Source organism: Cololabis saira, chromosome 2, assembly GCF_033807715.1.
Source record: "Cololabis saira isolate AMF1-May2022 chromosome 2, fColSai1.1, whole genome shotgun sequence".
Taxonomy (NCBI): Eukaryota; Metazoa; Chordata; class Actinopteri; order Beloniformes; family Belonidae; genus Cololabis; species Cololabis saira.
The window spans coordinates 20,598,198-20,614,846 of NC_084588.1; the positions used below are offsets into that span (position 1 = coordinate 20,598,198).

The 16,649-nt window shown below is 40.2% G+C and overlaps 2 protein-coding genes across 4 annotated transcripts in view; one reads left to right on the top strand and one right to left on the bottom strand.

Annotated features, from left to right (window-relative positions):
- fbn1 (fibrillin 1) overlaps positions 1–11,992 on the top strand; it is a 71,931-nt gene extending 59,939 nt beyond the window's left edge. For 2 of the 3 annotated variants that reach the window (XM_061740067.1, XM_061740060.1), the window contains 13 exons: positions 749–868; positions 952–1,074; positions 1,531–1,662; positions 2,152–2,277; positions 2,824–3,030; positions 4,704–4,829; positions 5,034–5,156; positions 5,654–5,770; positions 8,265–8,393; positions 8,509–8,628; positions 9,211–9,442; positions 9,520–9,694; positions 10,354–11,992. In XM_061740067.1, coding sequence (XP_061596051.1) covers positions 749–868; positions 952–1,074; positions 1,531–1,662; positions 2,152–2,277; positions 2,824–3,030; positions 4,704–4,829; positions 5,034–5,156; positions 5,654–5,770; positions 8,265–8,393; positions 8,509–8,628; positions 9,211–9,442; positions 9,520–9,694; positions 10,354–10,743 — 2,120 coding nt within the window. In that variant the 3' untranslated portion in view covers positions 10,744–11,992. The remainder of the gene's footprint in view (positions 1–748; positions 869–951; positions 1,075–1,530; positions 1,663–2,151; positions 2,278–2,823; positions 3,031–4,703; positions 4,830–5,033; positions 5,157–5,653; positions 5,771–8,264; positions 8,394–8,508; positions 8,629–9,210; positions 9,443–9,519; positions 9,695–10,353) is intronic. The other variant, XM_061740076.1, reaches the window with a different exon arrangement.
- A 2,082-nt stretch (positions 11,993–14,074) lies between these two features.
- dut (deoxyuridine triphosphatase) lies at positions 14,075–15,911 on the bottom strand. Its single transcript, XM_061709578.1, has 6 exons — positions 15,620–15,911; positions 15,306–15,397; positions 15,147–15,191; positions 14,988–15,062; positions 14,557–14,627; positions 14,075–14,218 (listed from the first exon to the last, which is right to left on the bottom strand). The coding sequence occupies exons 1-6, from the start codon at positions 15,787–15,789 to the stop codon at positions 14,162–14,164; spliced, it is 510 nt and encodes a 169-aa protein (XP_061565562.1). The 5' UTR covers positions 15,790–15,911; the 3' UTR covers positions 14,075–14,161.
- Positions 15,912–16,649: the final 738 nt, after the last annotated feature.

Here is a 16,649-nt window from a genome sequence, read left to right on the forward strand (position 1 = left end):
TGAGTCTCGAAATTATTTGAAGTGAACATCGCTCAACTGGAGGACTCAGTTGCTGCAAAAGGCAGTTAAGGACATTTCTAAAAACTCATAAAGTTTTGAAAAAGTCATGCAAATTTCCAACAAGTGGTGTATTCAATGATTGAAGTTTGCTGCTGCTACGATGGACTGGACTGTTGCCTGGTGTTGTCTGATTATCTAGCAGCATGGAGTCAGGGCGAACATAACGGCTTCAGGCTGCGTCTCTACTAAGCCTCCTCCCCAAACCCTTCCAGTCCAATCCAAGAGGAGTTGCAATACGCCACACTATCTTTGACATTATTATAAATATCCTCTGTTGGGCCTTTATTCACAGTTCAGAAGTCAAGACAGTGCAAAGTAGCTAAAGCGATGATAGTGAGCCATTAACAGTAGCTATCCATTAATTAGAAGACCACGTCCCTAATTAGGCATAAATCTGTGGCTTTTCATAATTGTACTTAAGGGAGTACATATAAATCCACCCTTATTATAGTTGAAATGGATGTCAAATCTAGCCATGCGGGACCAGATGTAACAAAAGTTAACATGGAGTCAATAAACTGTAAACTGTCTGGCTTTTAGAGCCCATACCGGTCAATCCAAGGACTGCAATTTTCTTAACTTCCTAGATTGAGTCAGACTTGCATACCAGATGAGACATCTTTTGTCATATTGATTTATTTGACTGGTAGATTTGAATCAAACTTTTATCTAACTCTCCTAAATGCAGACACAAATGAGTGTGACATTGGCAATCCCTGTGGCAACGGCACATGCACTAATGTCATCGGCGGGTTTGAGTGTGCGTGCGATGACGGCTTCGAGCCTGGGCCAATGATGAACTGCGAAGGTACGTCAGACTCCACCTGAAGACCACCCTCTACCATGTCATACTTGTAACTTGTAACTTGTAACTTTCCATCTCTTGTCCAGACATCAATGAGTGTGCCCAGAATCCTCTGCTGTGTGCCTTCCGCTGTGTTAACGTGGTGGGCTCGTACGAGTGTAAATGCCCCACAGGCTACGTGCTGCGTGAGGACAAGAGGATGTGTCGAGGTACCGTGGAAATGGTCCATTTACTTACTTTAAGTACCACAGACACTTGTTCCATCTATAAAGCTACATATGTCACTATTTAAGTGAGATCCTCAAGAGCTCTGTGTCTGGGATGAATTTAAAACAGTCTGAAAGCTGTAACCAGTCAAGTAACTGTTTACACCTCAGCTCTTTTAGACAGCTTGGGCGCCATAGCAACAGATGTATTTGGAGGGAAGTCCTGGGACAGGAGGAGACAGTCAGTATCTGTAGCATCATTGTTTATAGTAGCACTCCAAACAGACCACCAACTCTCCCGCTACACCCTCGCTGGGACTACAGAGCTCTACGTTGGATTGGGTGGTTAGGTTGAACTGGGGAGTACTGTGCTTGAGTGTCTTTGTCACATCACATGCAGACACTGAGAGCTTGAAACCTCAGCACCGTCTTAATTTAAGTGTGTTGTTTGTCTTTCAGACCAGGATGAGTGTGAAGACGGTATAGATGACTGCGAGAGCAGGGGAATGAGATGCAAGAACCTGATCGGCACATACATGTGCATCTGTAATGCCGGATACACACGCCAACCCAATGGAGAGGGTTGCATGGGTAACGTGACAGTTTTGCCACTGCTTTGCCACTGCTTTGCTTGAAATTGTATCTTGACACTAAACTACTTTTTCATCGAAAATAATAATTAACATTGGAATTCTAATTAAGGCCTTTCACTGTTTACTAAATTTTAACTAAATTTCCATCATTGACCCAGTTATTTATGACAGGTAATTGTTTCTGTTCTAAAATTTCAGCAAAATTTCAGAACAAAAGTTTTTTCAAAATCCTGTCACATTTGATAAAGTTTCAGGTGCTTTGTGGGGAGTACTGCTGAAATCTGTTAATGCAAATGTTTTAGTTTTGTCTGACATTTATGAAGTATATGTGAGAGGATATACTGATTTCTCCTGATATTTTATGTGATTTTACTCAAACATTGCTGTTGTGTTGCAGTTGCGTGATATGTAGGCTAAATTTGACATCACTGAAATTCTGTATCGTAAACATTTTTTTTCATTATTTCACTGTGTTTGTGTGTCTTAGACCTGAATGAGTGTGTTGCCAAACCGGGAATCTGTAAGAACGGCCGCTGTGAGAACACAGTGGGAAGCTACCGCTGCAAATGTGACCAGGGCTACATCGCTAACCCCTCGCAGACAGAATGCATTGGTATGTCTAGTTTTCAATGCGGTGTGTACGTTTTCTTTTCAAGTGTGAGCTTTCACCTCATTGTCCGTGTCTTTTTTGTTTTTAATTATGGAGCAATTTTATAGGCGAGTTCATGCATGAAGTCAGCCTGAGGAAAATGCAGCTTTAAAGTTAAACTTCCAGCCAGACAGAGATATGAGACGTGAGATACATTATGCATTTTATTTAATTTGGGTAGGATTTTAAACTTTTCTATGACAGACACCACTGTTTGCTGCTATAAAGACAGAGCCGGGGAAAAGCTTTCCTCTCTTGTTTAAATATATCCCACTGAACAGCTGTGATGTGCTGAGCTCGGGGAGAAAACCTCCAGCAGGACTTTGTAAACCTCCTGGTTCTGTGGCTATCTTACTCCTCACAGACAGTGGTGAGAGAGCAGTGTGGGTTATCTATTTTTTTTTTTATCTGGCGTGTGAGGCCAGGTCTTGTCTGGGTGGTATCATCTGCTTCCCTCTGGCTCTCTTGGTGTTGCATTCACGTTCTTTTCCTGTCTTTCTCACCCTCCAGATAACCGTCAGGGCTTCTGTTTCACCGAAGTCCTGACCACTCTTTGTCAGATGAGTTCCAGTAACAGGAACTTGGTGACCAAGTCGGAGTGCTGCTGCGATGGAGGCCGGGGCTGGGGCACCAACTGTGAGCTCTGCCCTCTGCCAGGGACCACCCAGTACAAGAAGATGTGCCCACTTGGACCTGGGTACACCACAGATGGCAGAGGTACCTTACTGAGCTGAAAGTAAATATCACAGTGAAAACTCGGGAGGAATCAGTAATGTAAAACTACATTTGGAGTGTTTCTCTTTTTGCACAAGATTTTTTCTTTTAATTTCTAAAACCAAAAAGAGTCTCAAAAGTACATATTAAATCTTTTTTTTTTTTTAAAGTTTTTAATGCAATGTTTTTTACTTGATTCAACAATAAGCCAAACAAAAATAAGATGTTTGGATTTTTTTAATTTATTTTAACTGCAAACTGAAAATTGTGTTTTGTAGTCATTTGGATTAGTACGCTGGATATATTTTCCGTTTTTAGTTCCCATGAATATATATTTATAAGCTGCATTAGCGATCAAACCAAGAAGACAAGTGTCAAATATGAATGTCATACAAATGAACACAATTTGGTACGTTTTAAAGATTCCCGTTTATGCCAATCTGTGCCAGCAGGAGCTATTGACCACAGTTGTCAAACGGTTTTAGGGGGTTCCCCGAGCTTCATGGGGACAGGGGAGCTCAGAGAAATCATGGGCTTTCTCTGCCATTACATTTACACCACAGACAGGAATACGGCTTCAGAGTCGCTCTGTTCCTCTGTGGTTTTAGAGCAGTGGTGGCCAGAATTTTTTCTCACCGGACCATATTCCCACAGTTGAAATAGACAAAGGGCCACACATCGGACGACTGAAAACATGGTCTCAGTTTACCAGCTGGTTCGAACGTCCATTTTGATTCAAATATCCAGTCAGAGGAAGGTCTTGCTCAATTATACAAGCTTGTATGGCAGCTTTTAGTGAATTACTCCTGCTAATTTGTAGATGCTGGACAGTAATTTCTGCTTATATATACAGTTAAAATTTCTTTCAATTTTTTCTTTTCTTTTCATACCAATGACATGTGATATAGTTAGCAAGCTTAGTTGATAAATACCTTGAAATGGCCCTCAAACCGCACTTTACAACGTGTCTTTTAGACGGTGAGGTGAATGTGTGTGTGTGTATGGTATATGTTTTTTCTTTATTTAGTGTGAAGTTCTGGTGTTTTTGTGTATGGGCAGTCATTCATTGTATAGCTATGCTGTTTTGACAAATCACAAAGAGCTGTGTCACAGTTGCCTTCATCTTGGGAAAGTTCTTAGTGTGACATAGGAACTAAAAAGACACCGTAAAAGCACTTCTACAGTCAGACATAGTTCCCCCAACACAGGTGAAAAGAACATGGGGAACTTACGTGGACGGATATATTAATTTAAAATCCACCAGTGGTATTTCTAATGCCCCTGTAGCACAAATGATGGTTATGCTTTGGACATTTGTCAGAAACAATGTGTAGAAAAGGAACCTCGCTCCAGATCCCATTAATGTACAAGTGATGAGTGTTAAAGTGTGTAAAAGAGGGTTCTAGCTGGTGATGCTGCAGTAAAAATATCAGCTTGATTACGAAGTGCATTGAAAAAGTAATACATAATAGATTTTACTGAATTGAGAAATATCTCTATATTTCAATAAATGTTTAATTAGGCTTGGAGTTGTTACACAGTTTGAAAATCCAGCTATGTGCATAAGTATTTTCTTAAAGCAACCAAGCTTTAGCTGTTATTCCCACTCAGGAAACCGGCCTGTAATCCAGCTGTGATAAGTTTATCTGTGGCTAACCTTTCTCATTTCCACCCAGACATTGACGAATGTCGCGTGATGGGAAACCTTTGCAAGAATGGCCAGTGCATCAACACTCTGGGATCCTATCACTGCGTCTGCAAAACTGGATACACTGCTGACATCATCGCCACACAGTGTGTTGGTAAGACTGTATTTTACCTCCATTATTTTCATTTTATGAACTCTTTTCTACCTCCTGTTTTCTAGTAAAGAGCTTTAACGATCTGGGTCGACTGCCTCCACACAAGTCTGTCTGTCTCATCATCTCCTCTTATGGAATTGCTGGCAAGAGGATCCTAACTGTCTCTATCTTTTCCTCTCTCTGTCTCTTTGTCTCATTTGCTAGATGTGGATGAGTGCATACAGGCACCAAAACCTTGTAACTTCATCTGTAAGAACACAGAGGGAAGCTATCTCTGTTCCTGCCCCCGAGGATACATCCTGCAGGAAGATGGGAAGAGCTGCAGAGGTGACATACAACACACACACACACACACACACACACACACACACACACACACACACAAACATGCTTTAAAAAAGAACCTAGAATATTCAAGACTGAGGCAAATAATGCCTCTTGCACAATTTAGTTTCAAGTTTAGTGCAGTTTTAGTACCGAGCATGTACACGCTTCTTCACTTGTGACACAGTTTGTATGAGACATGTTTATCAAGCTTGTTTACAAGTCTAAAAAAAGCGCACTCTTAGTGTTCAGTTTTTGAGAGCCCCTTTCATCTTTATTTACCATAGCTTTAGTTTCCCCTCAACAGTACCCCTGTGTGTGTCCGGTGTCTGGTACATTTGCAGTTCATCTGTAGGTCAGTGACTGTACAAGGACTGGAATTTAACTCACAAGTACGCAGCGTCCACACGAGTGCAGTTGCTGTATCCTTAATGCTTTATTTAAACATCTGACATTCCTGAAAAATGTGCATTTTAAATGGTAAAACTTCTCATTTTCAGATATGGACGAGTGTTCAACCAAACAGCACAACTGTCAGTTCCTGTGTGTTAACACCATCGGCGGCTTCACCTGCAAATGTCCTTCTGGCTTCACCCAGCATCACTCTGCCTGCATTGGTAAATACACACATGCAGGAAGGAGATGGTTCCAACATCCTAATGTTTTGTAACCAGATTTATACAGTTCCCTGCTTATTAACTTAGTCAGATTCAAACTCTAGTTTTATATTTTAGTCTGTTTGCATAATGAATGCACATTTGTTCTGTCAGCATCATTTTCTTCTGCTTTCTTCCAGTCCAGTTCATAAAAGGTCACCGAGGCACCTTCTTGTCTTACCATTACAAACTCTGCGCTAATGTACTCTGGCTGATACCACACTGATCTTATTAGGCTAGACCTGCTTGTAGTAGTGGCCGCTGAGCAATGCTCTGTTATGGAACATTGCAAGAGATTGTCATGACGACCACAGGGCTTTTCTCTTTTTTTTTCTGGTCATGAAGTAGCTCCTATGACCTCATGTTAAATCCAAGACAGCGAACCCTCAGTTTTGTCTACGGGAATGACGTTAGGAACATGACACATATTAGGTGTGGATGTGAGAGTGATGTAAGAGTCATGAGGCTGGAGAAAGTTGGGTGTGACATAAAACATTTGTTCGATTGTAAAAATTACTGATGGACATACAGTGGTAAGTAAAAGTATGTGAAATCCAATTTTTTTTCGACGTCTTTTAGTCATAAAAGTGATCTGATCTTCATCTAAATCCCAAGAATAAACAAACACAATGTGTTTAAGCTGTTAACACACAATTATAAACTTGTTTCTCTACTGAACCCACCCATTAAACATTCACAGTGCCGGAGAGAAAGGTAAAAGAACTGTTGGGGTTAATAGCTAGTTGAACCGTCGTTGGCAGCAGTTACCTCAGGTCTGTGGTGGATTTATGACAATGGGATGCTGTCCTGCTTCTTCACCCAACTTCTACTACGCCCCTGAAATTATCGTCTACAATATATTTGGCCAAATCAAAGAAATTGTGTTCTTGTGTTTCCCTCAATGACGGCAAGGGGTCCAGGCCCTCTGGCAGCAACGCCAGCCCATATCATGACGCTCCCTCCTTAATGCTTCACCATTGTGGTGATGTTCTTATGTTGGTAATATATGCTGTTTTGGGCCGTACAGTGTTGAATATTCTTCAATTTAACTTTTGTTCCATCAGTAGTTGTGTTGCAGATTCACAAAGTTTTTGTTGATGAACTTCAGTTGCAGCTTTGGTTGGGTTTTTTTCTCCATGACATTCTGCCATGGACACCCTTCATACTCATATGCATATGGTAAACTCATGTTTGCCAGTTCCAGTGATGTCATCAGGCCTTTAGCTGTCACTGCTGCGTTATTTTTCACGTCACTGAGGATTCTGCATTAGAATGGCCACAATACTAAAAAGTATTTTTTTAATAGTTTCTTTGATTGTGGACTGATTGATGTCTAAATGCTTTTCCAAAGTCGTGCAGATCAACTACTCTCGATCGTATGTCTTCAGAGAGCTTTATGTGAGGCATGGTTCATATTAGCAGATGCTTCTTATGACCCCCCAACTTTAAAAATTAGAGTGTCTTTTATGAAAGAGCTCTAAACCATACCTCCACTCTCATTTCATTAGTTGAACTCCTTCTATGCAAAATCCTAATACCAATTAGACTAATTACTTACGGTTATTAGTCTGTGGATTCTCTTATTTTTTCCACCTCCACAGGTAAATGTTTAATAGGTTTGTTCAATAAAGACATGAGCGATTATCATTCTGTGTAATCATTTTAAGCACATTGTGTTTGTATATTATTTTGACTTAGATGAAGATCACATCACGTTATGGCAAAATAATGCAGAAAAACAAAAGATTCCAAGGGTTTACGTACATTTTAATGCAGCATGTGTACCACATAGAACCTAAAACTTAATGTTTTTGTTGCTTGTTCAGTACTGATTAACAAGAATCAAAAATCCACTACGCTGTGGCGAAGAAGACCCTCTGAGTCTCTCAGTACCGCCTCTCGTGCATTGGCTGCTTCTCCAAATACAGATCTTGGCTGGGAACATATCAGAAGACGTGTAAAATCTCAACCAGCTGTGAAAAGACCTGGGATCACACATGTAAAAGCTGAGATTTAGAGATCACATTCTTCTCTGCTTTCCTTCCAGTTGTCTTCAAACCTCTAACAACATGAAAAAGATTTTCATCAACTCCAGTCAAAACAATTAATCATGCAGGTCAAAATAATTTACCACAGGCTTACATACTATAATTTCCCTGAAAAAGCAAGAACATCAATGTGGGCTTTTTTTATTTTTTTCCAAACTAATATTCCCAATTTAAGCTTTCACGCTCAAATGTTGCCTTGTCTGGTTTGATACTGGATCAGTGGGTGAGGAGTTTTTTTTACCTCTAAACCCCTGCAGACTGTGAAGTAAGTTTTGCCAACTGTCCACAGTGACCTGCCCTACTTTTTGAGACATTAATTTTTAAGTGTCTAAATCAGGATCACAATCAGCTTTTATGTCCCATTTCCAGTCTTGCCCTTGTCTGAACCTTCTCTCCTCTCTGTGTAGACAACAATGAATGCTCAACAGACCCCAATTTGTGTGGCTCCAACGGTATGTGCCAGAACACTCCAGGCAGCTTCAATTGCGACTGCCAGCGGGGATTCTCATTAGATACCGCCGGACAATCTTGTGAAGGTCTGAAAACATCCACATCAACTACAGTATCAAATTAACCACTGAAGAGAGAGGGAGAGAAAGAGACAGAGAAAAGGCCTCCTCATTCACTTTGTTGTATGTTTGTCCCTGATAGATATGGACGAGTGTGACGGAAACCATAGGTGTCAGCATGGATGCCAGAACTTGGTGGGTGGATACAGGTGCAGCTGTCCCCAAGGTTACCTGCAGCACTACCAGTGGAACCAGTGCGTTGGTGAGTGCTGTTCTGTTTATCAGCATGTATAAAAAGACTTTCTCTTTTGGGTATTTGGTGACGAAGTTGCTAAAGTATGTACAATGGAGCCTTGAAGTTGTGGGCGAGTCAGTCCTGGAGCCGTTTTTAAAACAAGCTGTCCATCCTTCATCTCTTCCCTGACACTCTTACAATGTTATATAAATACTTCCCTGAAGTTTTTCCTTTTTTTTCTAAGTTTAAACGTTTCCTTACTCTTATAACATCAGGGAAAAAGAAAGAGCCTGTTACACCATCTTAGAGTTTGCAAAATAATAAGAAATGACTCAGATAACACAGTATCTTTATGGTGTAGTGTGCATATGTTATTTTTGTCCAGTCTTTTTGTTTATTTTATTTGTCACTTGTGTAATTTACATTGCAACAATATAATTTCCCCAGGGGGAGTAATAACCTATTATTCAGCTCAATATAAATAGCCAAATCCATATTTTTAGTTGCAATCTCCCACATGTTAACAACAGACTTTCCCAGTATTGTTTGTGTCCTTTAACTGGAATGACCTCTTATTTGTTTACTTCCCACCAACTTCCTGTGACCCAGATGAGAACGAGTGTCTCAACAGCCAGATCTGTGGGGGAGCGTCGTGCCACAACACCCTGGGAAGTTTCCGCTGCCTCTGCCCGACTGGCTTCAATTACGAACAGATCAACGGAGGCTGCTCAGACGTCAACGAGTGCTCCACCAGTCATAACCCCTGCAAATTCGGCTGTTCAAACACGGACGGGGGTTACCTCTGTGGATGTCCACCTGGATACTTCCGTGCGGGACAAGGGTAAGTGACAGAGAAGCTGCAGGTGAGAACAGCATGTATGTTTTCTTAGTTGATTGACGGCTTTGTTTCCCCTTCAGGCACTGTGTCACAGGTTTGGGCTTCACAAGCAGCGAGGGGGAGGGCGGTGATGTGGATGACAATTCATTGTCACCTGAAGCCTGCTATGAATGCAAGATCAACGGCTACCCCAAGAAGGGACGCAAGCGTCGCAGTACCAACTCAACACAGGAGGAGCTTCTGGAAAACATGCAGGTAATCCACATGCCGAGCTGTGGCCATCTAGAACATCGAGCCCTGGTCACGTTTATTGTTGGGGAAACTTCAGGGACTTGGAAATGGTCATCAATTAAAAGATAAACAGAGTGCTTAAATAATCTTATCCCAGTATTTACTATCTTATTCCAACTTCATTCCAAGACAACGTTTCAAAACAAAGCTGATCCACATCCATACTAAACTTCCAGGTATGTGTGAACTGTGAACTGGTGCAACTACATTATCCCAATCAAATCATTACGTTTTTTTTCTTTAAAAAAAAAAAAAAAAGAAGCAGATTATACTTTAACAGCTGCATTTAGAAACTGAAATGGTGTCTGAGTGGACCAGAGTTTCTCCACTCCCATGGATCCAAATTGCCGGAGTGGTATAGATGCAAAGTGTAACTGTAACAAAAGTTTCAGGGACTCAATGAAAACATATTTTTGTAGGTTCAGCCTTGATTTGCTCAAATCTGACTGCTTTTAAAATCAAAAGTGCATAAATGAAGACTTCGGCACTGCTTTCTCTAAGTGTTATGCCAGAGGTGAGGACGTTCGACCCTTAGAAAATGTATTTAAAGTTGAGTGAACAGTTCCTGGTAGAGATGCACTGATTAATGAGCTGGTGATTAACAGGACTACATGTTCTTTCAGCAGCTGACTGAGGAGGACGTGCTCAACCTGGCCAGCGTGGACGTTGAAGACACTCTCCAATTCCACCTGAACATCAGTGAGCTCAGTAACCGTGACCACATCCTCGAGTTCACCCCAGCCTTATCCACACTCAGCAACCATGTGCGCTACAGCATCGACCACGGAAATGACGAAGGCTACTTCAAAATCAACCAGAGGGAGGGTGTCAGCTACCTGCACTTGAGCAAGAAGAGGGTCCTCCTGCCAGGGACGTACGACCTTCAGATCAGCAGTGCGCCTCTCTACAAGAAGAAAGAGCTAGCTGAGCTGGAGGACCAACATGATAAAGACTACCTCACAGGACAGCTGGGAGACATACTGAAGATGAGGGTGCAGCTCATCCTCCATTAACCATCACAAGACTGAGAGAGGCAGATGTTGCCAGCCGCTGCTAATCCAGTGTCAGGCTCACACTCCCCAGAAGGCCAAACATTTCTGACTCTGGGTCAGTAGTTGGGGGCAACCTCTACCTGCTCCAACAGGGAGAAGGGATTGCCACCAAAGAGACAAGGGGGTAGGGATGGGGATGGTTGGGGAGCAGGAGCACATCATTTGATTACCAAAGATGATTCTGCATTTCATAGATACAGTTTCTATGCAAAATGCCAGGGTGAGTAAGGAAATGTTTGAGTTCAGTCAAATGAAACCCATAACGCCCTGACACACAACTCCAGCTGTGTTTAAAGCACTATTGAGGGTGTGAATAGGTGTTTAATTTGGGGATTATTGTTGTATGATATGTGGAATCAGATGCCACTTTGAAGGGCATGCAAGCTGCTCAGCTCTAAATGCTGAGTTTGTTTTGAACTCAACTTAGATGGAAGAAAATAAGGTTGAGTCACAATAGTCTGGAATAAATTCATTTCCTCCCCTCGGGTAAATGACTGAAAAAAAAAAAAACATATGGAAGTTAACACTGATTTTTCTTCAGATTTGAATTCAGTGGAGATTAAATGGATTGAGAATGATTAGGAGAGGAGAGGAACCCACTATGGACTATTGAGATGTAGCCATGTCTGAGCTTGAATGAATTCCTACTGCATATTTTAACTGCTTTTCCATCTTTTCTACTGATAGAATAATTCATATCTACTGGTGCTAGCAACACGTCCACATAGACTTCTGAATGCACTGCACTACTATACAAAACTCAGTAGTCATAACAATACAACCCATTGCTCATTCTGAAGATGTCCTTTCAGCTGAAACAGCTAGCGTCAAAAGCCTGCCTGCTCTCCTCTATACTACATGTAAATTGTGTTTATACTGTAATCAATGCCACTTTTAATCTATGAAGCATTTGTAAACTAGAGGAAGCCCCCTTGTAAATTAGAGGGGGTTGTAATGGTGCTTATAATGACCAACTACTTCCTTTGTAAACTGTGTATACAGACACACCTGCACACACAACTCATTTGATGATGCCAAACCTGGGCCTTCATGATTATGCACTGAGGTCTCCATGGCCACACATTTCCTCTCACAAGTAAAATCAGTGCTGCATCGCCACGGACCAGCCTGACACCAGTCTGTGTTCTCTGTTCACATCAGTGAGGGTTTAGTTGTAAATTCACAATAAAAACATATTTTTTGGTGTATATGTACTCGCTGCTTTGCTTTCCGCTCCATCAAGGTTGAAATGTCAGAACCAAAGGAAGCACATGTACCGCTTTGTTTTGTCATCCTTTGGGGCCCTTTTTACAAAGCGGGTAATGTAAAACTATGAGTTTGTTGAACCGGAATTTCAGGAGTTTTCCGTTTTACAGAGCGAGGAGGATGGAGTCGTTTCAGAAAGTGATGTCACTGAAGCCTGAATTATGGTTCTGCGTTAAATCGTTGGTGTAACGCGGAACCATAAATCAGCCTTAATACTCGGAGCCTGTTGCCGCGGTAACCGACACTGTGACATAACCCGGAGTTACATTCAATGTCGTCGGACAAGTGATCCCCTAACGCGCATTATAGACTTCTGAACAACGACATGTCTTATTGGTGTTAGAAAAGTGTATTGAGGACCCGAATAGATTGCATGCTCTTGGCACCCTGATGGTTTTTAATGAACCGCGGTTGAATTGGTTTGATATTGGATATTGGATATTATGATTTCAACACCCATAAAACTTGTGATACATACCACTGATTTTGGTCATATTGCTTGTGATGTGTTCATGGTCATCTAGACTATATATCACAAAACAGTAATTATTAAAAAAAATCATATATATGGGCTGATTTAAAAATCATATATATGGGCTGATTTAATGTGGTTTAATGAATTCAACACCCATAAAACTTGTGATACATAACACTGATTGTTTTCATTAAAACTCATTAAATCAGCCCATAATATGATTTTATAATAATTACTCTCTTGTGATATATAGTCTACATGACCAAAATCAGTGGTATGTATCACAAGTTTTATGGGTGTTGAATTCATTAAACCACATTCAATCAGCCAATATATATGATTTTTAAATCAGCCCATATATATATGCCCATATATATGATTTTTTAATAATTACTGTTTTGTGATGTATAGTTAGATGACCATGAACACATCACAAGTGGTTTGACCAAAATCAGTGGTATGTATCACAAGTTTTATGGGTGTTGAATTCATAATATCTGAGGAAAAGGAGACCCCGACCCCTTTCCCCTTCAACTCACACACATAAATGTTCGTTTTATTTTTTATTCTAGTAGTCACAAAGTCATCAAGTAGCCTAACATGATTTAAACATGAATTTCTCAAAATAATTAGTTTTCTCCTCTGACTTCGGTGAGTTGTTGTCCCTTATGTATCAGTAGCCTACGACTGGAAACCCTCATATTTCCTCGCTTGAAGGTTTTATCTTTTGTTTTTTTTCATTCCTCCAAAATGCTTTTTTTTATTGAATACAATAGAGCATGTTACGTTTGAGTTACCAATCTGAAATACGCGTACTCCTACTTCACTTTTCAAGGTTTATTTTTATTTTTGCTCCCAGGATATTGCGCCTAAATGACAGTGAAAATAAACCACATTCAAACGAAACGGTCGTTAAATATTTTAATTCGTCTTCAAATTCACACACTCAGAAACTCTCCTTCGCTGCAGCAGCCGTGTTGGTTTTTTGGTTTAGTATATATTTAGCTTATATTTATTATGATTGCATTAATATATTCAGTTCCAGTGAACCAAAATAGGAAGATTATTTCCGCGTATGTGTTTCCAGGCTGAATCACGGTGTCTGAGATTCACTGATGCCTTATTATAGTCGCAGTAACTCAGTCAAACACCTGTCTGAAACCGAAACTTCTAGAGGACCTGAACTCAGTGTCTTGACTCGGGTTTGCTGGACCTCCTCTGTGAAACAGGCCATTGGTCTGCAGTAATGTGACTAAAATTGAGCCTGCAGACTCCTATTTTGGTTAGCGAAATTCAATGTACTCCAAATTTGTTCTCAACTTTTCTTGCTGTGTCTCCTACATGTGCTGAAAAACCTCAGACTTCCCACCCCGTTTGAAAATCCACTGCACCGCAACGACGTGATTTTGAGACTACAAGTTCCAGGTTTTTATGCTAAAACTAAATTATTGTCCTATACTGCCCCCCTGTGGACATTTGGAAGACTTCAATGATCATAATTTAAATAGGACTTCATTTTGGATGTCAGTGCAACTGAAAAGATATAATCAATTTTATGAAAAGAACATATTTATTAGAAACAATTTGATATTTTATACACATTAAAAAATATTGGAGTTGAAAGTACATCTGCAGCTTTCAGTTCCGTCCAGTTGATCCAAAACCTCCAGCACCACGCTCGGTTTCATCAAGAGTCTGAAAGATCAAAATGTAACCATTACCAATCTGATTATATACTTACACCTACAGAAGATATGACAGTATTTGAACATAAACTAATATTAAAAAACAAACAAATGCAGCTTATATAAATAGAATGTGCTGTTGGGCCCTATGAAGAATTCTTAAATGCATAACAGCATAAAAGAGGGGGAATAAAACATCTTCCAAATACAGACACCAGCAGAAGTGAGGGACGAAACAGAAAACACAAATGTATTGAAATGTTTAACTTAAATATTGCACTAGTTTAAGAATACTTTCTGAACTCAAAAAAACATTTTGTAAATAAAGTTTGTCAACTTGTAATTTACCTCTTGCTCCACCAGATCTGGGTAGCAGATCTTCTCGCAGACCAGCTGAGCAACTCTGTCACCCTTTTTCACTGTGAAGATCAGCAGAACGAGACTTAATTTGCAAACCTATTTCACAAACTCATTGGAGACTTATTTATACCGTTGATAGTAATTTACATTAAGTTCACAGATGAATGACTGTGTTCTCGCTCCACTTTCAGTTTTTCAGCCTTTTCAAGGCTGCATATATCTTTTGGTAATGTTTATTTCCCAGGAATAATTGAAATTAAGTATCTTAGAAAATTGTTTTACTTCCAATCTTGCCAACTGTGAAGACTCATGCCACTTTGTTCCTCTTGTGGCACAGCCTCAAAGACAATACATCTACTATTGCTGGTACTTCATATGATGAAAGGTTATAAATCTATTTTGTTCACGCCCCAACTCACCTTCAAATGTGTCCTTGCTGAAGTTGAACAGGACAACACCAACATTTCCTCTGTAGTCTTCATCTACAACACCAGCTGAGAACAGACAGACAGACAGAGCAGGAATGAAAGCAGCTGACATGGCATTGCTCCCCTGAACAGTGTCAGGTAAACACTCACCACCAACATCAATGAAGTGTTTGGCTGCCAGTCCAGATCTTGGTGCTGAGAATGGAAAACACATAAATGCAAATGCAGTTACAGCCTGTTGTTGAGATAGGAAGAACAGCATGCAGATCTTTTCATAACTGTCAAAATAAATAATAAAAATAAACGTACCCACTCTCCCATAGTGGCCAGCTGGAACTGCTATCTGAATGTCTGTCTTGACAATGGCCTTATCCATGGGACCAATGAGGTAATCATATGCACTGTTTTTATATTAAGATGTAATATTAGCCTCAGCACATTTCACAAACAGGTCAACATATAGTTTGCTCATGCTACCAAGTTGTTCACAGATGTTTGTATATCTAGAATCACATCTCAAATTGCTCTTAATTAATTAAAATACAATTATTATTATTATTATTATTATTATTATATACACACAATTATTATCACATAGATATATACATTGAAATGCAACCAACCTGTACAGGTCATATCCTGCAGCTTTAGTTGAACCTCTTGTGGGAGTTGTTGCTTGATCAGAAAGTTTAGCAAATTTAAGGACTGTCTTTTGCTCTTCAGGCCTTGCTTCTATCTTTGCCTTCTTTGATGGAGAAACTGGATTACAACCTGTAACTTCTAGGGCAGGCATGTTGGCAAAAGTGTTCAAATTTAAAAACTAGCAGTAAATACAATTAATAAAAAACCTTGAATTAAAAGAAAACCTGTTTTCAGTTAAAATATAGAGCACTACAAACTTTCCCCCACTCCTCTTCAGTTTCTTCTGGCGGCAAAAAAGAGGTAAAACTCGCGCGCAGGGGAAATAGCTCCGCCTCAACGTGACGTCATGACGTAATCAGCAGGAAACGGAAGTAAAACCATATGATTTTTATTTTATTTTGTAAACGCCATATGATATGGTGAATTATTTGCAAAAGGGGCCAACGATTTGCGGAGAATTTTTACCAATACTAATTTTGTAGCAGTGCAAAACGTTTCGCACCAATGCTTCTCATCATGGAAGTTGATCTGATGATTCTGATGATGATTCTCACATTTACTGCTATAAACGAATAAAACTTCCCGACAGATAATTATATCGATCTAAAAAGCAAACGACACAGGTAAGGACAAATTACCCCACCTGTATGCGTACGATAAAATATATACTGAGCTTTTCAAGCCTTCAGTGCGCATTACAGAACTGTTTAGTAACACCAAAATAAAAGCATCGCTTATACTAGGGTGGCGAAGCTAACTAACGTTATATCCACAATTTTAATGGCTTGCCTTTTTTTTCAGCATCGGGCATTTGAGTGTGAAATTGTCCTCCCAAGACCCGTGGAGCAGGTTCAAAAATGGTGAAGGTGGGCCGAAGGCTTTTTAACAGCATAAGAAATCGTATCATGATTGTTTTACACCGACGCTCCGTACACCGCAGCTGTTTTTGTCACGTGACTTCCTCTCGCTCCTCCTACTTTTAATCTCCCTAATGCAGCACCAAACAAAACC

Coding starts and splice junctions, on each gene's coding strand:
- dut (XM_061709578.1), bottom strand. CDS start 15,789: ATGCCTGCCCTAGAAGTTACAGGTTGTAATCCAGTTTCTCCATCAAAG. Junction 15,398..15,619: donor GCAGGATATGACCTGTACAG/GTTGGTTGCATT, acceptor ATATAAAAACAG/TGCATATGATTACCTCATTG. Junction 14,628..14,987: donor CAGCAAGGACACATTTGAAG/GTGAGTTGGGGC, acceptor TGATCTTCACAG/TGAAAAAGGGTGACAGAGTT.